This window comes from Pygocentrus nattereri, chromosome 29 (assembly GCF_015220715.1).
Source record: "Pygocentrus nattereri isolate fPygNat1 chromosome 29, fPygNat1.pri, whole genome shotgun sequence".
NCBI lineage: Eukaryota > Metazoa > Chordata > Actinopteri > Characiformes > Serrasalmidae > Pygocentrus > Pygocentrus nattereri.
Window position 1 is genome coordinate 7,092,591 of NC_051239.1, and position 22,945 is coordinate 7,115,535.

At 44.3% G+C, this 22,945-nt stretch overlaps 1 protein-coding gene across 10 annotated transcripts in view; it reads right to left on the minus strand.

Moving 5' to 3' along the window:
- The window catches only part of rimbp2 (RIMS binding protein 2), a 279,113-nt gene that overhangs the window by 122,569 nt on the left and 133,599 nt on the right, over positions 1-22,945 (minus strand). For all 10 annotated transcript variants that reach the window (XM_037536053.1, XM_037536059.1, XM_037536057.1 and 7 more), the window contains one exon: positions 22,046-22,129. In XM_037536053.1, coding sequence (XP_037391950.1) covers positions 22,046-22,129 — 84 coding nt within the window. The remainder of the gene's footprint in view (positions 1-22,045; positions 22,130-22,945) is intronic.

Consider the following 22,945-nt stretch of genomic DNA (forward strand, 5'->3'; position numbering starts at 1 on the left):
CACTGCTTTTTTTTAAATGAATATTTCTAATGATTAAAAATGGCAAAACAAATATATACAGAGCAACAACAGTTGAAAAAGTCACTTGAAAAGAGTTGCAAGACGAACTGAAAGCAACAGGAACAACAGTTGCACAGTGAACAATGGAACGAACTGCACTGCAATAATGTAAAATGTGCATTTGACTATTCAGACGACGGCAGAAGAGCTTTGGAACAATGTCCTCGGATCAATGAAAACAAGAATAGAACTCTTCAGCAGTTATTCACCTCATCATTTATAGAGAAAGAATATGATCCCACCAGCTCCACCCACTAAGGGGGGAGCATCATGACATGGGGCTGCTTCTCTACAAACTATACTGGGGCATTGCACATCATCAAAGGAAACAAGCATCTACACACGTCTTCTGAGTTTTATATGCGATGCTGGTAATGAAAAAACAGGGGTCAACCTGACGTTTGCCCTGCATGAACAAATCCACCACTAAATGTGTGAAAATACATTTTAGTCCAATTTTTTTCTCAAAACTGTTGTAGACGAATGCCTTAGCATTGAGGCACGGAACTCATAAGCATATCATGTAATAACTTTCTGTGAGGGAACCGTTAGAGGCATTAACGCTTTAGACGTCTGGTTCCTATCACCACCACTTTGAACAATTCTGTCTCTTTAAGTTACTCTGGAACGGAGCGTTTCACACCAAACCACTCTGAATGACTTTGTTTACACCCCAACTACAAATGTAGGCAGAAATTTTGTGCATTTGTGCAATCGTTCGTTAACTGTTATATTCATGTTTCCTACCCTCTCACACACACGCACACACACACACGCACACACGCACACACACACACACTGGGTATTTTATAAACAAGTGTAAGTAAGTGTGTAGTGCCTGATCATCTGCAAAGAAGCAACCATCAAGAACAAATAAAAGCAAATTTTAGTTTAGCTTTAGGGTTAACATTTTCATACTGTGTACACGTTTGTGTGTGTGTGAAAGTGTGAGAGAGAGAGAGAGAGAGAGAGAGAGAGCTGTGTATGTGGGTGCTCCTGCACATGTTTATAACATTTCGTTCCACATGGCTGGATGGAGACATCAGATGGAAACGTGATCAGAAAGAGAGAGGCGGAGAGAGAGGCGGGGAGGGGGGGGGGGGTGGGGGCGGGGCAGAGAGACAGAGACAGAAAGAAAGAGTGAGAGAGAGAGAGAGAGAGACAGAGAGAGAGACAGAGAGAGAGAGAGACAGACAGATGGCACCCACACAACGGCTGTCACTCATGCAGACCATCCAGCACGAACTAACAAACAGCACCGTTACTCACACACTACATTTACTAACTAGGGAGAGGAGAAAAAACAAGACGGAGAAAAAGGAAAAGAATAAAAGAGAACAAAAGAGAGCATAAAAGAAAAAGAAGGAAGAACAGAAGAGAATGTTTTTTGTCATGTCAGCATGTATACATGTGAATGTGTGAGTGTGTGTGTGTGTGTGTGTGCGTGTGTGTGTGCGTGTGTGTGTGTGTGTGTGTGTGTGCGTGTGTGTGTGTGTGTGCGTGTGCGTGTGTGTGTGTGTGTGTGTGTGTGCATGTGTGTGTGTGTGTGTGTGTGTGTGTGTGTGTTTGTGTGTGAGGACTCTCCTTCTCTGTTTTCTCTGCTGGCTCTGAGGAACAAGCCCAAATAACAAAAGCGTGAAGTGTAACCGCTGGAAAAAGCTGCCCCACTCATCCTCCGTTAATGGACACACTCCCAAAAACTGCCCCGGGCACTTCACAGAGCACTCAGACGCGAGGGCACGTACACACAGCCTTTTGGGTCCTGCAGTGGTCTGCAGATCTCTGTTAGCCTGTGTGTGTGTGTGTGTGTGTTCAGCACAACATCAGCATGCTGGTTTCATGTAAAGAGGTCAGATACACATAAACACACCAGCACACTTTACTGCAGGCATCTACTACCTAAACTCAATTTAGAACTCCTACACGAGGAAGGCGGGTTAGAAGGCAGCGAGAGAGAAGGAAAGGCAGGAGTGTGGAGGTTAGAGTAGGGACTCTGAACATAGGGACAATGACTGGTAAAGGCAGAGAGCTTGCAGACATGATGGAGAGAAGGAAGGTAGATATTCTGTGTGTCCAGGAGACCAGATGGAAAGGAAGCAAGGCCAGGAACATTGGAGGTGGATTCAATCTGTTCTATCATGGTGTAGAGAGGAAGAGAAATGGAGTAGGGATAATCCTAAAGGAACAGCTTGGGAAAAGTGTTCTGGATGTAAAGAGAGTGTCAGACAGGATCATGAGCCTGAAGTTGGAGGTTGATGGTGTAATTTTGAATGTGGTCAGTTCATATGCACCACAGGTTGGTTGGAATTTTGGAGTAAGATGGATGAAGTGGTAGATGGTGTCCCTAGAGAGGAGAGATTAGTGATTGGTGCAGACTTCAATGGACATGTTGGTGAAGGGAACTAAGGGGATGAAGAGGTGCTGGGTATGTATGGTGTGAAAGACAGAAATGCAGAAGGTCAGATGGTTGTAGATTTTGCAAAGAGAATGGAAATGGCTGTGGTGAACACATATTTTCAGAAGAGGGAAGAACACAGGGTGACATACAAGAGTGGAGGGAGGTGCACACAGGTGGATTATATCCTTAGCATGAGATGCCACCTAAAGGAGATTGGAGGTTGTAAAGTGGTGCCAGGGGAAAGTGTAGCAAGGCAGCATAGGTTGGTTGACTGTAGAATGAGATTAGAAACAAAGAAGAGGAAGAGAGTGAAGACAGAACCAAAGATTAGATGGTGGAAGCTGAAGGAGGAGGATGGTTGCAGGCAGTTTAGGGAAAAATTGCAACAAGCCGTTGGGGGCAGTGAGGAGCTACCTGAGGACTGGGAAACTACAGCTGAGGTGGTGAGAGAAACTGGCAAGAATGTGTTGGGTGTTTCGTCTGGTCAGAGGAAAGAAGACAAGGAAAGTTGGTGGTGGAATGAGGAAGTCCAGGAGAGTATTCAGAAGAAGAAGGCAGCTAAGAAAAAGTGGGATAACCAGAGAGATGAAGGAAGTAGGCAGGAGTACTGTGAGGCTAGTCGCATAGCGAAAAGAATGGTGGCAAAGGCAAAGGCTCAGGTCTATGATGAGCTGTATGAGAGGCTGGACAGTAAAGAAGGAGTAAAGGACTTGTATCGTTTGGCTAAACAGAGAGATAGAGCTGGAAAGGATGTACAGCAGGTTAGGCTGATAAAGGATAGAGAGGGAAATGTACTAGTGAGTGAACAGAAAGTGTTGAGTAGATGGAAGGAGTACTTTGAAGATCTAATGAATGAGGACAACGAGAGAGAGAGGAGGACAACGGGGGGAGAGATAGTGGATCAGGAAGTGCAGAGAATTGGTAAGGTGGAAGTGAGGGCAGCTTTAAAAAGGATGAAGAATGGAAAGGCAGTTGGTCCAGATGACATACCTGTGGAGGTATGGAGATGTTTAGGAGAGAAGGCAGTGGACTTTTTAACCAGGTTGTTTAACAAAATCCTGGAGAGTGAGAGGATGCCTGATGAGTGGAGATGCAGTGTACTGGTCCCCATCTTTAAGAACAAGGGTGATGTGCAGAGCTGCAGTAACTACATAGGTATAAAGTTGATGAGCCACACCATGAAGGTATGGGAAAAAGTTGTTGAAGCAAGGCTAAGGCGAGAGGTCCAGATCAGTGAGCAGCAGTTTGGTTTCATGCCCAGAAAGAGCACCACAGATACAATTTTTGCGTTGAGAGTGTTGGTAGAGAAGTACAGAGAAGGTCAGAAGGAGCTACATTGTGTCTTTGTGGCTCTAGAGAAGGCGTATGATAGGGTGCCAAGAGAGGAACTGTGGTACTGTATGAGGAAGTCAGGTGTAGCTGAAAAGTATGTTAGGGTGGTGCAGGACATGTATGAAGATGGTGAGACAGTGGTGAGGTGTGCAGTTGGAGTGACAAATGGTTTCAAGGTGAAGGTGGGGTTACATCAAGGATCAGCTTTGAGCCCCTTCTTGTTTGCAATGGTGATGGAAAGGTTGACAGATGAGGTCAGGCAGGAGGCTCCATGGACCATGATGTTTACAGATGACATTGTAATCTGTGGTGAGAGTAGAAAGCAGGTGGAAGAGAATCTGGAGAGGTGGAGGTTTGCACTGGAGAGGAGAGGAATGAAGGTCAGTAGAAAGACAGAATACATGTGTGAATGAGAGGGAGGCAGGTGGAAAGGTGAAGATGCAAGGAGTAGAGGTCTTAAAGGTGGATGACTTCAAATATCTTGGGTCAACCATCCAGAGCAATGGACAGTGTAGAAAAGAGGTGAGGAAGAGGGTGCAGGCAGGATGGAGTGGGTGGAGATGGGTGTCAGGGCTGATGTGTGACAGAAGGATAGCAGCAAGAGTGAAAGCGAAGGTTTATAAGACAGTAGTGCGTCCTGCTATGATGTCTGGTTTGGAGACCGTGGCTCTGTCTAAAAGACAGGAGGCTGAGCTGGAGGTGGCGGAGATGAAGATGCTGAGATTTTCGTTGGGAGTGACAAGGATGGACAAGATTAGAAATGAGCAGATCAGAGGGACAGTGAAGGTGGAGCAGTTTGGAGATAAAGCCAGAGAGGCCAGGTTGAGATGGTTTGGACATGTGTTGAGGAGGAATAGTGGATATATTGGTCAAAGAATGTTGGAGATGGAGCTGCCGGGCAGAAGGAGAAGAGGTAGACCTCAGAGAAGGTTTATGGATGTAGTGAAGGTGGACATGGAGATGGTTGGTGTGAAAGTAGAGGAGGCAGTGGATAGGGCAAGATGGAGGTAGATGATCTGCTGTGGCGACCCCTAAAGGGAGCAGCCAAAAGAAGAAGAAGAAGACACTTATAATACTCCATGAGTTTTCGGTTTTCCCTAAAGGGGAATTCCAATAATCTAGATGTAGTATGCAAACAATGTTAACATTCAATCTTCAGTTCATTCAGTCCATAAAGAAGCTATGTTGAATTCTTTGCTATTGTAATGCCATAAAAACAACAACAGCCAATCAGAACAGATTTCATCAGATTTCATTCCTTTATCAGTCCTACAGGGACAGTAACAAAAACAGAGAAAAAAATGTATGTAAAAATTAATTTCTTTAAATGTATAAGATGTAAACAAAGAAACAGAATCAGACCTATTCTCAGGAACCAGTGAACCAGATGCCTGAAGAGTTTAATATTTCAAAAAGCTTCATCACAAAATTATTACAAAGGTTATCAACACCCAGCCTAATGCCTGAGACATTATTTGACCATAGTTTTACCTGAATTGTATTTTTTAAAAGGTATTCTTGGCAAAACTCCAGCTCAATGCAGCCAGCTAGATTATCACTATGTGGACAAAAGTATTGGGACACATACACATCCCACCCACAGGAGCTTTCATGACATCTCCTTCTAAATCCACAGGCATTTATATGCCCACCGCCCCCTTTGCCTTTGGAGAGTGTCTGTGGGAATTTTTGCTCACTCATCCAGAAGAGCATTTGTGAGGTCAGACACTGATGTTAGACAAGAGGGCCTGACTCACAATCTCTGTTCTAGTTCACCCTAAAGGTTGAGGTCAGGTCTCTGTGTGGGCCAGTCAGGTTCTTCCACACCAATCTCACCCAGCCATGCCTTTATGGACCTTGCCTTGCTTGCTTGCCTAGATGCTTTCATTTCACAATTATAGCACTTACAGTTCTAGCAGGACAGAGATTTCACAAACTGACGTGTGGCAGAGGTGGCATCATATGTTTAAAGCCACTGAGCTCATCAGTACCACTCTACCGCCAGTGTTGTCTGTCCAGACTGCAAGGCTATGAGCTTAATTTTATCCAGCTGTTAGTAATGGTTGTGGCTGAAACACCTGAACTTAATAATTAGAAGTGGTGTCCCAGTACGTTTGTCTATATAGTGTGCTAGGCCAGGTTTCAAATAGGATATAGAATGCATTCTGCCTGAAAGTGCACACTCAGTTTTTGAGCCATACACACGGAAAAATGTAAAATGCATTTCTTTCCCTCATTCATATGCATGAGGGAGAATGACAGAATGTTCTTATATAATTACACACCTTACACATAATTACATTCTGTCAGATTTAATAAAGTTTGGGCAACTTGCAGCAGTTCTGCATTAAATTTCCCATAAAGTAAAATACAAGGTAGTTGTTTCTGATAAAGTGGCCAGTATGTGGAAGTACAAGGTTTGTGTTTCTGATAAAGTGACCAGTGAGTGGAAGTACAAGGTTCGTGTTTCTGATAAAGTGGCCAGTGAGTGGAAGTACAAGGTAGGTGTTTCTGATAAAGTGGCCAGTGAGTGGAAGTACAAGGTTCGTGTTTCTGATAAAGTGGCCAGTTAGTGGACACATAGGGTAGGCGTTTCTAAAAAAGTGGCCAGTGAGTGGACATACAAGGAAGGTGTTTCTGATAAAGTGGCCAGTAAGTGGAAGTACAAGGTTCGTGTTTCTGATAAAGTGGCCAGTGAGTGGAAGTATAAGGTAGATGTTTCTGATAAAGTGGCCAGTGAGTGGAAGTACATTGTAGTTTTTTTAATAAAGTGACCAGTAAGTGGACTTACAAGGTAGGAGTTTATGATGAAACGGCCAGAGAATAAAAGCACAAGTCAGGTCGTTCTAATAAAGTTGCCAATGAGTGTATATGTAAATATGAACTATGAGATGAATCTTCATTTTACAGCTGACCAGCCAGTCATGAACATTTAGGATCTCTCATTGTCACCCAAAACAGGGTGAGTCTGAGCTTCACATAGGCAGCACTCGTCCTAAATAACTCAATCATACACAGCACAATTCCCTGTCTAACTGGAGATGGGACTGATAACAGCATAGCAGGGCTGCATGATTGCAGACAAAATACAATATTCACTGTCTACATGTGATTGCGTTGCCTTCCTATATATAGAAAACACAGCTGTGAACCCTTGTTATAACATAAAGCTGTTATGAAAAACATGGCATACACTATTGTGACCAAAATTTGCTTTATTGAATTCTTCCAACCACAGAAACTTTTGACACTGAGATAGCGATTAACAAATAATAAATAGCGCATCTTTAACACAAAGCACAACAAACATGCCCACTATTTGTGAATGTGAACTCACCACACAGAGCTGTCAACCCAAACAACTTAGTCAGTGCCAACCCACGAGTAAGATCAGCAGAGCCTGAGGACACAGACGTCCCGCAGACAAAAAGACTAACTCGACCGGATCTCTGGATGCACGCTTTTGTCCTGAGACTGAGATTCCTGTAGGAGTTTGTGGAAATTAGTGGAGATGAGTGTGAACACTGAAGAGTAAATTAGGATGTCTGAAAAATACAACCCCATTTCCAAAAAATTTGGGACGCTGCACAAAACATAAATAAAAACAGAATGCAATGATATGCAAATCATTTAAACTCCAGTTTAAATAGGACATGGTATAAGGACAACTTATCAAATGTTTAAACTGAGAAATCTTATTGTTTTTGCGAAATATATGCCCATTTTGAACTTGATGCCACCAACACTTTTCAAAAAAGTTGGGACCTCTTCTTTCAACAACACTCTGGAAGCATTTGAGAACTGAGGAGACACGGCTGTGGTTTTGAAAGTGAAATGTTTTCCCGCTCTTGTTCTGATACAGGATTTTAGCTGTTCAACAGTTTGAGGGCTCCTTTGTCGTATTTTTCGTTCTACAATGCACCAAATGTTTTGAACAGTTGACAGGTATGGACAGCAAGTTGGTTTAGCACCCAGATTCTTTTACTATGGAGCCATGCTGCTGTAATACATGCAGAATGTGGTTTTACATGGTCTTGCTGAAATAAGCAAGGCCTTCCCTGAAAAAGACGTCATCTGGATGGCAGCATATTTTGCCCTAAAAATTGTATATATCGTTCAGCATTAATGGTGCCTTCACAGATATGCAAGTCATCCATGCTATGCTCACTAATGCATGTCTATAACATCATGAATGCTGGCTTTTGAACTGAGCCCTGATAACAAGCTGAATGCTCCCTCTCCTCTTTAGCCTGGAGGACACGACGGCCACAATCTCCAAATAGAATTTCAAATTTGAACCTTCCACTTCACTTGAGTCCATCTTAAATGATCGGGATTGCTGGATCCTGTTTATATACAGTTTCTTCTTTGCGTGCCAGATTTTTAACTTGCATTTGTGAATGGAGTGGTGAACTGTGTTTAGAGACAACGGTTTTCAGACGTGTGATTTCCACTACAGAGTCGTGTCTGTTTTTAATGTAGTGCCAATATTGCTTTTTGATCGAATTTAAAAGCAGAAGCAGAGAATACCACCAACCTCTAAGACTGAACTTTGGTGGTGTGGAAAAACACTGCAGCGGATTTCTTTGAAAAACTCCAAATAGTTAGAATTATGTTTAGGCAATGAGGCTTTAGTATAATTTTCTGTCTAATATATTTGCATTTTTCCTGGAAAATGAATAACTTGTAATTAATGGCAAAAGTTTATACATACCAGCTTATCCAGCATTTCTTCTGAAATGAAGGGTATTAACAGGGAGTTTGTCCCCCTTTGCTGCAGTACCAGCCTCTATTCTTCTGACCCGGCTTTACACTAGATGTTGGAACACTGCTGTGAGGATTTGATCGCATTCTGCCACAAGAGTATTAATGAGGTCAGGTACTGATGCTGGATGATCCATTCTGGACCCCCCCAACTCATCCCAAAGGTACTGGATGGCACTCCAATAATCCAGAGAACCACACAGCTTCATGCTATGAGGCTTTATACTCCTCTAGCCCACGCTTAGCACCGGGCATGATGACCTTAGGCTCAGGTGTGGCTGCTTCACAGCGTCCCATTCAATTGGTCAATGCTTTTCTAAGAAGCTTATACATGCTGTGTGTGCACCTGTATCAGCAACGGGAGCACCTTAAAGTAGCTGAATTCACTCATTAGCAATGCTGTCTGGACGGTTCTGGACATCCAGCCTGCGCGTGTGGAGATAAGCTGAGTGGTTTTACAGTCATTACAGTCAGAATGAAGCCTCCTGTGGTTTTAGTACAGAGTCCCAGCAGAGAGCAACATTTATACAGCTGCTTCACACACCTCCTACTGACATGCAGGCACACAAACACTCATGCAATTTTTTTCACACTGCTGAATGCGAGGATTGCATTAACATATGCGCCATGCTGCAGGACAGAAATCTATTTCAGTCCTGATGAAACTGCAGCGCGTCTACCTCCTCCTAATCGTTATAAATTAGGCAAAAGAAAGCGCTGTGGTCTGTAGTTATGTAAGAAGTGGGCTAAGGCAGCATAGATGTTCAGGGATGTTCGGGGTGGACCGCTCCGATTGGTCTCTGGCTGATGGATCTGGCCTCTGATTGGCTCCTTATTAGTCACAGGCAGATGTATCGGTACTTGTGAAAGCTGCAGCTGCTGCATACTAATTTTACTATGCAACGTACACCATTGCTTTTCGGTCCATCACTGATTTTTATGAACCTGATCATTTTTTTATTCATTTTTTGCTCAATCAAATTTAATTCTGCTCATTATTCATCATAGGGAGAATGTGCACAGCAGCATAAGAGCCCTAAAAATAGTGACGGGCAGTGAAAGTCAGGACGGTGCCCATCGTCCATCTCCCAGGCCTTTTTTCCGTCAGTGCTGGAAGGATCCTCAGTGCGGAAAGTGTTCACTCTGCAGCGGACGAGAAATGCACAGGGAGGAACACACACACAAACGGGAAAACCTCTTTCAAAGAGCTCCCCGAGCAGTCAGTAGAGATTAGCCTCTCTACGTTCCTTCTTTTCTCTCTTTTGCTCACTCTCTCACTCTCTCTCCTGTCATTTTATTAGGTACACCTGCCCTGTATTTACACTTATTGTCCATTTTATCAGGTCCACTTACTGCACAAGACTCTTTTCTAGTCCTACAAGTACAGATTGTACTCCATCTGTTTCCCTGCTTTATTCAATGGTCAGGACCCCTACAGGACCCCCACAAAACAGGCAAAGGTGGTGAATCATTCTCAGCAGGGATGCACTAAAATTCAAATTCAAATTTCAGCCACTCAAGCTTTTCAGCCAAAAACAGTCAAAGGAGGCACTATACATTTTGGAGAACAAGCAGAATTTTAAATATGTTTATGATAAAATGTCAAACACTTATTTCCAACATTTAACATATCGTCTGAAAAGTTATAAAACTGAGAAATGCGAATTAAAAACGCTGTTTACTTTTGCTCTTGTGGCCAGCATAGAAGCATTCAAACAGCTAGAGCTACAGCAAATCAACAGTGAAACATTTTTTTTAGTTCTTTAGTGCTTTTCAGCATTAACTTAATCAATGAAATTTGTTCTTGGAAATCTGATAAATAATACTGAGTGTTATTTATATAATCTTTTGGTAGTAAACATATTTGGCCTCTTGTTAACAGAAAACACGTGTTCCCTAGATCCTGCTGAGGTTTGTTTCGTTCTTCTGTATTTGGCAAAAAGCACCACCTGCTGGGGAAACTTCAGGCCACTAGCCACATCAGTGTTACATATTAGGAACAAGGTGCATCTTTATAGCTTCTTTATAGCTCTGAAATTTTTTAACTTTTACTATTTCATATTATTTAGCATTGCATTTGAAGCATTGGCATTATTCTGTTAATTCAAAAACATAAAAATGATATAGAAAATACCGCAAATTATATATAAAATAACCTGTTTCTTTCAGTTTTCAGTTTTGAGTGTATGCTTATATTGTTTGGGCCAGACATTTTTATTTCAGTGCATTATTAATTCTCAGGACTGCAGTGACACTGACATGGTAGTAATATAGTAGTTGATTCCAAATCCATCTGAAGATGCTTCTCCTTCATTCACCTTAAGTGAATGTAGCCTTCGCCAAGAGGAGTTGATGTCATCAGGCGGTACCTACCGTTCATCAGGTGTTTTGACCCTCAACCACGCATTCCGCATCTCCCGGTGGTGGGTCAGCAGTGGTGGCCAAGTCACTGCCCTTCACCTCCTCCTGGCTTCCAGCTTAACTACTCTCTCCTGCTTCACAACCAGCAAGAGGCTCTTTCTGCTGCCTTCCCCATCTTGCGAGCTGCTGCCTTTCTCTCCTTCCCCATCATTCCAGTGGCTGTGAGCATTCTCCAGACTGGCTGGGCTGGAAATCCTCTACAGCTGACCTCCATGCCTGCCATCCTGTCCCCCTACAGTCATGCAGAAGGTCTTGGTATTTGGTGCTCTTCCTTTCAAAGGCCTGTTCACACCCCTCTTCCCATAGGACTGTAAGTTCTTTGACGATGATCTTTTTCGCCTCTTCAGACCACAGTATCACATCCGGCCTCAAGGTTGTCTGGACAATCTGGGGGAACTGCAGCCTTGATCCCAGGTTGACCTTCATTTCCCATGATTGGGCCATTTGTAACAGACTGGTTCTTCTTGTTGCTGTGGTTGGTGGCTCTTCCCCCTCCCTTACAAACTGGACTGATGTTAATTTCCGAAGTGGTTGGCGTTTCTTCTTCCTCTCCTGCTCTAAGGTGTTAGCGAGTATCATTAGCCTGTACCTTCCTTGGGTGAGTGCTGTTTTACACCTGGACAATATTTGTGCCATGGTGCCCCTTTCCCCACAAAGCTTGCACAATGGGTCCTCTCTTATGCCCCACTTATGCAAGTTTGCTGGGTTTGGGATTGTGTCATATACTGATCTCAGCAGGAAAGAGATGCAGAATGGCTCCAGTCTCCATAGGTCCTCCCAAGTGATCTTCCTCTTGGGGAGGTCCCATTTGGTCCAGGCTCCTTGGGAAGCTAGCTCCACTGCCCTCGACCTTCATCCTTCCTCCTGCATGTTCCGTGCCTCCTCTTGTATCATGGCTGTTCTGTCACTGGTTCCTGCCTTCCTCCACTGTTGGAAATGGGAGGTTCCAAGACCCCTCTTCCTATGCATGGTGCTCCAATGATGTCATGTATCTTCAGCATGCTCTTGGCTTGTGCAACAGATGAGTCAACTGCTCACTTGTGCCCTGATCTTGTGATGATGCCTGTATTTCTGACTTTTTCATCCTGGCAGTTTCTCTGTGTCATTACAACTCTGCACTTAGCAATTTTGAATTCCACGGATAACAGAGGAAGTTGGAGCTGCCCTGATTTTATGTAGTGGCCTACTGCAGTGAAGCTTGGAGGAATTCCCAACCACTTTCAGAGGTACTTATTGATCTTCCTCTCCAGTCATTCTACGTGTGTTATTGGGACTTCGTACACAGTCAGCAGCCACATGAGTCTTGGCAACAGTCCATGTTGATAGAGCCATGCTTTAAACTTCCCTGGGAGCCCTGATTTTTCTATCCACGCCAGCCATTCCTCCGTCTGCTTTTCTGTACTGGCAATGTTGTTCTTGTCAGTAAGCAAGTCATCGACCCACTTTTCAAGGCACTTGATTGAATTCTCCCCTATCAATGGAATCACTTCCTCTTGCACACACAGCTTGAACCTGTTGGTCAATTTCCCATTCCTGATCACCATACTTCTGGATTTCTTTGGCTTAAACTTCATTCTGGCCCATTTTGCCATGTGGTCCCGAACTGGTAGCACCCACCTCGTCTCCCCATGGGTTGTCGTTGTCATGGTAAGGTCGTCCATACATACATTGATTTCTTCCCTCAAACGATGGATTGCCCTGTCTCTTCTGCTTGGATGGTAGACTTGATGTTGACTTTCTTCACCTCAACTCCAAAATGCTCCCTTGCCAGGTTGTAGGTTATTGTTGTGAGGGTATTGACTTTCTGTTCTGCTGTCCCTACTAGTGTGGCTTCTAGCATTTTGTCAAGATCTTGGTATAGTTGGTACCATTCTTTGTTGTTGCTCATCTTGGGCTCATACTGGCTGATACAAATTTTTTTGTAGATTTTTTTTTTTAAAGAATAATATACTATTATATAATACTGTAAATACTGTAGCAACAGGGACAGACTAACCCACAATTATTACTAGTTTTAAGTTCTGTCATTTACCTCCTAACAACTTAAAATCCAAGGTTTATTACATACTAAGGCATATTATTTATAAGTTCAACTATTCTCAGGTTTCATGTGTGTAAGAAACTGGCCTGTTAAGCAGTTTATTTAACGTTTTTCATTAGTTGGGCTGTTGTATGCCATCCTCAAGCTTAGGGCTAGATCTGGATGCAATGTACATGCTTCTGTGATTTTAACCATAGTGGTGTTTTTGCATTTAAATCACTAGTTCAGCTGTTTATCATCATCATCATCGTCGTTGCCCGCTAGTCCAAACAGGGTCACGGTAGCAGTTGGGAGAGCAGAGAATCCCAGATGACCCTGTCCCCCGCAACTTCCTCCAGCTCATTCCCGGGGATCCCAAGCCGCTCCCAGGCCAACTTGGAGACATAATCCCTCCAGCGGGTCCTAGGGCGACTCCGGGGTCTTGTGCCGGTAGGCCGTGCCTGGAACACCCCCACCGGGAGGCGTCCAGTGGGCATCCTGATCAGATGTCCGAGCCACCTCAGCTGGCTCCTCTCAATGCGGAGGAGTAGCGGCTCTACTCTGAGCTCCTTCCGGATGACCGAGCTCCTCACTCTATCGCAGAGTGTGTAGCCCGCCACCCAACGAAGAAAGCTCATTTCCGCCGCTTGTATTCGCGATGTCGTTCTTTCGGTCATTACCCACAGCTCATGACCATAGGTGAGGGTTGGGATGTAGATCGACCGGTAAACAGAGAGCTTCGCCTTTTGGCTCAACTCCCTCTTCACCATTACAGTCCGGTACAGTGACCGCATTACTGCTGCCGCCTGTCCCAGCCTACGGCCGATCTCACGATCCCTCTTCCCATCACTCGTGAACAAGACCCCAAGATACTTAAACTCCTCCACCTGGGGCAGGTCCTTTCCCCTTACCTGGAGTGGGCATGCCATCCTTTTCCGGGCCAAGACCATGGACTCAGACTTGAAGGTGCTGATCCGCATACCAACCGCTTCACACTCAGCTGCCAACCGCTCCAGCGAGCGTTGGAGGCATCCATGTGATTCCGCCAAAAGAACAACATCATCTGCAAATAGCAGAGACGCCACCCTGCGGCCTCCACACATAATGCCCTCCTGACCCCGGCTACGCCCTGACACTCTGTCCATGAATATCACGAACAAGAGTGGAGACAGAGCACAACCCTGGCGAAGTCCAACACTAACCCTGAAGGAGTCTGACTTAATGCCGAGTATACGGACACAGCTCTCACTCCGGGAGTACAGAGATTGGATAGCCCGGAGTAGTAGCCCCGGCACCCCATACTTCCGGAGGACCTCCCACAAGATATCTCGAGGAACACGGTCATAAGCTTTCTCCAAGTCCACAAAACACATGTAGACTGGGTTGGCAAACTCCCATGCCCCCTCAACAATCTGTGAGAGGGTGAAAAGCTGATCCATTGTTCCACGGCCGGGACGGAATCCACATTGTTCCTCCTCAATCTGAGGTTCAACTATCGGTCGGAGTCTCCTTTCCAGCACCCTTGCATAGACTTTCCCAGGAAGGCTGAGCAGTGTGATACCCCGATAATTGGCACACACCCTCCGGTCCCCCTTTTTAAAAATAGGGACCACCAGCCCAGTCTGCCAGTCCAAGGGTACTGTTCCCGAGGTCCATGCAATATTGCAGAGGCGTGTTAGCCATGACAGCCCCACAATATCCAGAGCCTTAAGCATTTCTGCACGAATCTCATCCACCCCCAGTGCCTTACCACTGAGGAGCTTACCAACTACCTCAGTGACCTCCACCAGGGAAATGGTACTTGACACCCCAGAAGCCTCTGGCCCTGACTCCCGTGAGGGAGGCACGTCTCCTGGATTAAGAAGTTCCTCATTAATGGATTAAGAATGCTCCTTCCACCAACCGACAATATCCTCATTCGAAGTCAGAGTTTCTCGACCCTTGCCGAATACAGCTTGGGCGCAGCCACCCAGACCCCTCCTGAGTCGCCGGACAGTTGTCCAGAACCTCTTTGAGGCTGAATGAAAGTCTTTTTCCAAGGCCTCACCAAACTCCTCCCATGCCCTGGATTTTGCTTCTGCCACCGTTGCAGCTGCCACCTTTTTTGCCTGTCGGTACCTATCTGCTGAATCGGGAGTCCTTCGGGCCAACGAGTCCCTAAACCCAGGTCTCCCAGTCATTACCAACGTGAGCATTGAAGTCTCCCAGTAAGACTATGGAGTCTGTAGGCGGGACCCTTTCCAGAACCCCGCCCACTCGCTCCAGGAAGGCCGAATACTCTGACCTGTTGTTTGGTGCATACGCACAAACAACAGTCAAAGTTTTCCTCTCTGCGATTTTAATTTGCATTGAGGCGACCCTCTCGTCCACCGGGACAAACTCCAACTGCCTGGTCACCAGCCGGGGACTTGTGAGTATCCCCACACCCGCCCGGCGCCTCTCACCCTGTGCAACCCCTGAGTAGGAGAGAGACCAACCCCTATCCAGGAGTTTGGTTCCAGAGCCGACACTGTGGGTGGAGGTGAGCCCAACTATATCTAGTTGGTACCTCTCAACGTCCTGCACAAGTTCCGGCTCCTTCCCCCCCAGTGAGGTTATATTCCATGTACCAAGAGCTAGTTTCTGCTGCAGGGGCCTAGGCCAACTAGGGCCTCCCCGCAATCTCCCACTGCCAATATGGCACTGCACCGCTCCCCCATGCTGGACCTTGCGGGTGGTGGGCCCACATGGCCTCCCCATGTTGCCTCTTCGGGCTGAGCCCGGCCAGATTATGTGGGCTGCCCGGCCACCAGGCGCTCGCCATGGAACACTACCCCCAGGCCTGGCTCCAGGGGTAGGCCACGGTGACCCTTTCCCGGGCAGGGTACACGATTTCTTGTGCCCGAAGTGCATGGAGAACTTTGGATCGTGTTAGTCTGGGTCTTCACTCCAGACCTGTTCGCCCTGGGAGACCCTACCAGGAGCATATTGCTCCCGACGACTTAGCTCTGAAGATCCCTTAGTTCAGCTGTTTATTGCTGTCATATTGTTGCAGAAGGGGTGTCAAAAATTGGCCAAGGTAGTAGCAAATCCTACTATGTCTTCACTCTGTTATGACATCACAGGTTCTAATCCCAGTCATATCACACCCAAAAAAGTCACGAATGATCAGTGATGTTCTTGCTCACTATTATCAGCCGATTTTTAATAGTGGCTAATATTACAGATCAACAGATACATTCAACAGGCTTTATGTAATTATAATTATACTAAAGGTACACCAATGTTACACATTATTTAGAAGTTTTAACACTTTTCTTGGATTCTGAGACCTTGATATGATTTTTAGTGTTAGAAATTTCTTGATTCTACAGGAACTCTATTTATATGCTATACACACCGGTTTGATTTAGTATCTTAAAATTTCTCCAACAGAATCACTTAAACTGTCACGATTGGCTCCTCCCACTCCATGTGCCTTTTTGTTTTGGTTTGTCCATGTGCGTTTGTTTTGGTTTAAGTCCTGCCTCCTGTTTGGTTGCTCCACGCCGATCGTGTTCACCTGTCCCTCATTGTTCCGTGTATTTAAGCCCTGGGTTTGCCCCTTGTGTTTGCCCGTCTTTGTATGATTGTAACAGTCTCTGTTGAATGTGCTTGTCTGTGTTAACAGTTGTATTCTGCCGTCTATCATGTCTTACCCTCGTTCTATCCCTGTTGGCTCTTTGACCTTGGACCGCTTTGACTATCACCCTGGATTTGCCCACAATAAATCTTGCTTATCGCAGCGTGTGCGTCCACCTCCTCACTACCCTTTACATAAACATACTTGTGACATGCAACCAGAAAGCAGACACAAGTGGTTAGAGAACAAAAGTGAAGCTTTACTTGTGGAATCGTAGATGCAGAGAGTAGTCAGGAGACAGGCAGGGGTCAAATCCAGGAAACACAGCAGAACAAGAAAGGTGACCATAACAGACAAGGGCAAGACAAGACAGAGTCCACAAAACAGGCAATGAGTCAAAACCATGAATCCAATAAACCAGGCAAAAAGTACAAAAGTCCAAAGATCAGGGTCAACAAGAAAACACAATCTGACAAGGAAGTCAAATCATGATCAGCATCAGAACAGAATAACGCTCAGTAGTTTCACAAGTGAAAGCAATGCTTCGCAACTCAACTACTCTAAAGCCCGGGCTTATATACTAAACTATGAGAATAATGTGACAAATACACAGCTGTGAAAAGTTAGTATTCATAGATCGCTGATAGGATGATGAGGAGATGTCCAAAGTCATGTTACTTTGCTGTGGAGTCGGAAAAATGGAGTTTGAGTCCTGAAACAGCAGCGAAGAGAATAGCTCCTCCTTGTGAGTCTGCAAAGGATTCTGGGCAATGCAGTTTCTGCCCATATGTGGACTGGCTGCAGGCGTGACAATACTAATAACTTTTGCTATTTTTATACAATAAAGTGAAAAGTTGAAAAGTGAATATCAGAAACTATGGGCCAGGTATCTAACATCTAATAAAACTCGGATGTTTTATTCACTATTATGTATGGAGAGTAGTATGTAGTATGGGACTAACCCAAAACCAAAGTAACTATTAATGTTCTGGATAAAGTTTTCTGCATATTCATTTGATTACAACTTCATTCTTGATGGTTTACAGCTTTGTCATCTAAAGCTCTACTTATCATTCTGTACACCTCTCTTTTCTTTTTATTTCAGTGTTTGGTAGCTGTCAGGCTGTACACGACTCACATATTAGAATCATTCTATACATTTATCTGCATCCACATTAGTTTTATATTACTGAAAACACTCATTCCAAACATATCTAGAGAGAGAGATAGAGAGACAGATAAAGAGCCTGTATCTGCCTGTTCGCCCTCCCTCACACTTTCTTTTCTCTACTGCCCCTTTAGTTTGCCATGACAGCCCACCCTAGAGGCTGAGTGCCATTTCTGGTGTATCAGGGGGGTAGGAGAAAGAGAGAGAGAGAGCCCTAGGGAGGTAGAAATGCGTGTATCTCTGTGTGTGAAAGAGAGAAAGAGGGAGAGAGAGAGAGAGGGACAGCAGGCCTTGCCTTCCAGAAATATGTGGATGAAATGCGCACATACATTCCATCCACACATTTCAATGTGTTACCAACAATATTTGCAGTAAGAAGCTCAGGCCGATATCGAGGTCATCTAAACAGTCGTAAGAGGAGCAGTAAACACTGTTTCAGTTGACAGCCAAACACTACTGGCCTACTGCTGCACACCCAACCATCCAAACATCAGAAGTGAAAGTAAACTGCTGGTCTGTTCTGACAAAGCCTACGTTTATTTTTTTAAGGTGGTTAAACCCACTCAGCTAAAAATGTATATACGTTGTCATCAAATGCATGGGGGCTGGTGTAGTATCATCACACAGAATTATTTTTAAAATACTCTTTATATGTAAACATACTACACTGTACATTCTCCACACATTTATTTTCAGTATAATTGTGAATGATTGTAGGAGTTTATTTATATAGTGAGTTAATGTCTACAAGAAAGTCCAGACAGATTGGAGGTCCAGCAGGGGGAGCTCTCATTGTTTTTATTGATCTATAAAATAGCAATGGTTTAAAGATATTCTGTGATTAAGACTACGCTGCTCCTTCGGCACAAACCAGCTCACCATCATTGCACAGTATATTGTTGTAAATGAAACATGCCAGCCATCTTAGCAACATTCTCAGGTAATTGTTTCCAGTCATACAAGACCAGGCCTCTGTCGACGTGAATGAGTAAACCTGTAAACTTCAAACCGATAACCGTTTCAAAAGTAGAATTACTTTTACTAGTCAAATTACTAGTAAAATCTGACAAAAATCACGTAAACTGTCATGCAAGTTCAGGCTACTAGATGTTCAGGTGTCTCCACAACAAGGGGCCTTTGTCCCTACTTACACCTTATAGCTGCTGGCAGTTGGCTCTTTTTTAAAGACTTCTCGTTGAGCGTTATGAGTTATTCTATTAATATTTGAACCAGTGAACCGTGCTCTGCTCCTCAGGCTCTGATCTCTGCACAAAATGATCTTCAACAAGTACAAGCCTTCAATTTCATTAGCTTTGCGAAGTTAACAAACGTTTGTATCTTACAATCTCACCTGCCCTCTGTCGCTGAAGTAAAATGACAAAAGGAAATTGGAAATTGAAGACTGCTAACAGAATTAGCCAGCTAATGCTAGACGTTGACATTCTGTTCTAGTGTGTTTTCATTCCTACATTATTGTTGACATGTTTACTAGGTTAGGGGGCTACCTTTAGCTATAAATGCTAACTTACCAGTGGATTCACAACCAGGTTCTGTGTGGCAAAGACAGTGAATGTTAGCTAAGCCGCCTGTCTCACTGCTCAACTTGTAACGCAGAGCTAAGGTTACTGAATTTTAGTGCTGACAGAGCAGACTGCGAAATGACTTCTTTTTCTGCTGGATAATTTTGAATATTTCATGAAAAATTCTTTGCCTCTTCATCTTTGTCTCTGTAACAGCATTCAGCCAGAACTTATAGTGTGCCAGAGAAATGGTTGGCCACTTATCCACATATCTGTAGTCAGAGTGGCCAGACTGTTTCAATATTTTCCATCTAGAAAATATTCAAAATCCACCAAAACATGCTTGACAAACTGCCAAACTGTAAAGAAAACATCAAAGCCTTTCCACCACAGGACTAAATAATACAATACTAATAATATATCAGCACTAATCTGCTGGGAACTGTTAACCGCTGGCACCTTGTCTTTGCAAAATTGTCTGTCTTTTGCATTTGTAGTCATTAGTATGAACAACTGGATGCTTTAAAGTAACGTATATAGACAAAAATCATGATAACAGCCTTTTGAAAGCAATGAAAGAAGGATAACCACTTTTCAAATATATATTTTTACAACTTGCTTACCTTTATAAACTCTACCAAACAGATCACTGGCCGTTTTTATTTTCCAAATACTGCAGAACAGTGTACATTCAGTAATACTGAATGAATTGGGTGACACAGGCCATGTGGCCTTTGAGACTATACACCATGCTGATGGGTGGGACAACAGCTTTCTCTTGACAAGCGTTTGTTTCTTGAAGAAAACAGGAGTGGAGACGAGCAAAAGAAGCTTAATGAACACGCAACTTCCAAACCAAGCAAGTCTCACTCAGCTTATACAACCATCAAACTTATTGTCCCTCCAGTAAACCAAACCCTCTGGTTGTCTCTTTGTCTAAACGAGCCTGAAGCCACCTACTTCATGGGTGGCTGCCTCTACCTTTGTAATTAAAATAGAGGTGTTGAGGCCCACCTAGGAATTTACAGTCTCCCCATCTATAAGCCAGGATGTCTCTAAGACATTCAACAAATGGCAATGCTAGATTGGGGAGCTATAGCTATAACCTGAAGTAGGCTGACCATTGGGGGTCGTTTCATGACAAAGGCCCCCCACAAAATGCAAACGAGATTAACACTACAGGCAAGGGAAAGAGACGTTACAAAGTTAATAAAAGCAAATAAAGTCAAATAATATTTAAAATAGGAGGAACTAAAGGATATGTCAATCAAAGTTTTTATAACTGACCAGATTTTGGGAGGGCTAGGCTTATTGAAGCATCAGCCGCATTATTAATTTTACACAATTAAAAAAGTGCAAAAATCATGACAAACCAGCCCATATTGTGGCCCCTCGCCACATTTTTTTCCCACTCAATCAAACACAAAACACCCAATTTGGCAGGAAATCGCTCAATCTGGCAACACCGCATGTAGTCTAGTTCTAATTAAGATGAATGTTTATCAATCAACCCATACTCTAATTCTGCGTCTATAATCCAGATTATGATAGCGAGGAGGGCGGCACGGTGGCGTGGTGTGGTCCTCTCTGTGTGGAGTTTGCATGTTCTCCCCGTGTCTGCGTGGGTTTCCTCCGGGTTCCTCCCACAGTCCAAAGACATGCAGTCAGGCCAACTGGACATGCTAAATTGCCCCTAGGTGTGAGTGTGTGTGTGAGTGACTGACTGTCTGTGTCTGTCTGTCTGCCCTGCGATGGACTGGCGACCTGTCCAGGGTGTGTCCTGCCTTCCACCCGAAGACTGCTGGCATAGGCTCCAGCATCCCCCCGCGACCCTGACGGAGAAGCGGCTTAGAAAATGGATGGATGGATGATAGCGAGGTAGCAAGTTATGGAACATGAACACATCAGCATGGCGTTTCAAATTCTTCCTCACAAACACTGAAGTACTTCTTCTTCTTTCGGCTGCTCCCTTTAGGGGTCGCCACAGCGGATCATCTGCCTCCATCTTGCCCTATCCACTGCCTCCTCTACTTTTACACCAACCATCTCCATGTCCACCTTCACTACATCCATAAACCTTCTCTGAGGTCTACCTCTTCTCCTTCTGTCCGGCAGCTCCATCTCCAACATTCTTTGACCAATATATCCACTATTCCTCCTCAACACATGTCCAAACCATCTCAACCTGACCTCTCTGGCTTTATCTCCAAACTGCTCCACCTTCACTGTCCCTCTGATCTGCTCATTTCTAAGCTTGTCCATCCTTGTCACTCCCAACGAAAATCTCAGTACACTGAACAAAAAATATTTTTCGGTCATTGTCACGTTTCTGCTAAATGCATTCATGTATATTTCTCTTCCATATGGCTCGATCTACCCCACCTAGTTCTTTTCCCTCACATCCTCAAGCAAACTTTGCAAGCTGGGGACCAGACAGTTCTTTTATAACCCTGGTAAGTATCAGTAATGAGAGAATCTTCAGTGTTAACCCTAGTATTTCATCCAAATGTAGTGAAAATTCCACTTATCGCGCCCTTCAATTGCCCTAAATTCAAAACTCGAGCACATAGCATCACATCTATCATTCCAGTGGAGCATTCGGAATGACTGTACGTCCCCCCGCTGTGCCTGCAGAACAACACTGACATGTCAGTTCAATATTTCACAACTTTATCGACACCTCTGCAGGGGAGAATTCCCCCCGGAGACGCTGAATACGGCGCTGAGGGATGAGAAGAGACTTCGTTTCAAAGGCTCTTACCAAGGTTTGACATGACTGGCTCTTTTTCTTCACCTCCTCTTCGAGAACTTCACACTCCTTCCTTTTCCTGCTGATCTCAGTCTCCTGGGCAACGGCAAGAGGGAAGAAACAAAACAAACACAAAAAAAACCCAGTTAAAACAGATTCTGCTTGCTTTCTTTGGAGGTGTAGTTTAATAAATAGCTCTCCCTTAAGGGAAGGGGCAGAGAAATGCTGACTAGAAGTGCCTGTTTGTCTGTGTGTGTGTGTGTGTGTGTGTGTGTGTGTGTGTGTGTGTGTGTGTGTGTGTGTGTAAAAAGCATTCTCATAAGTACTTGTGCATGCTATAGTACCATTTCTTCCAATCCACAGCACATTCATATATCCAACATCTATATATAGCGACCCATTGCTTTACAAATATGCCACTAGTGCCTTCCATTAAAGCCCACTATAAACAGCCTTGACTTTTCGAACGCATACAGAAAGACACACACACACATTAGCTTGTATTCCTGTCTTTCTGGGGTGTTTGCATGTCCTTTGGTATGACTGTAATGCTAACATTGCTGCGCTCCACTTAACCCAACCCTAACCTGAACCTCAGCTTTGGCCTATTTAACCTTTTCTAATAAAGAAGCTGTAAGTTGGGAATATAAAACGCAGTCAAATGTCCCCACAAGAACATGTTCATGTTTTCCACAGAGATACTACTTTTTTCTTCTGATACTGATGCTCAACACTCAACCGATACACTGTTTTCCTTTAAAAGTTTTAAAATGATCTGTTTTTAACTGGAGCACTTTCAGTTAAAATGATCATCTTAAAGCACCATGTTCAAACAAACACTGAGATTTCATCCCGCTCCCGCCTGCACCTGAAACGCTGTGGCCCACTCCCGCCTGTGAGTTCCATCCAGCT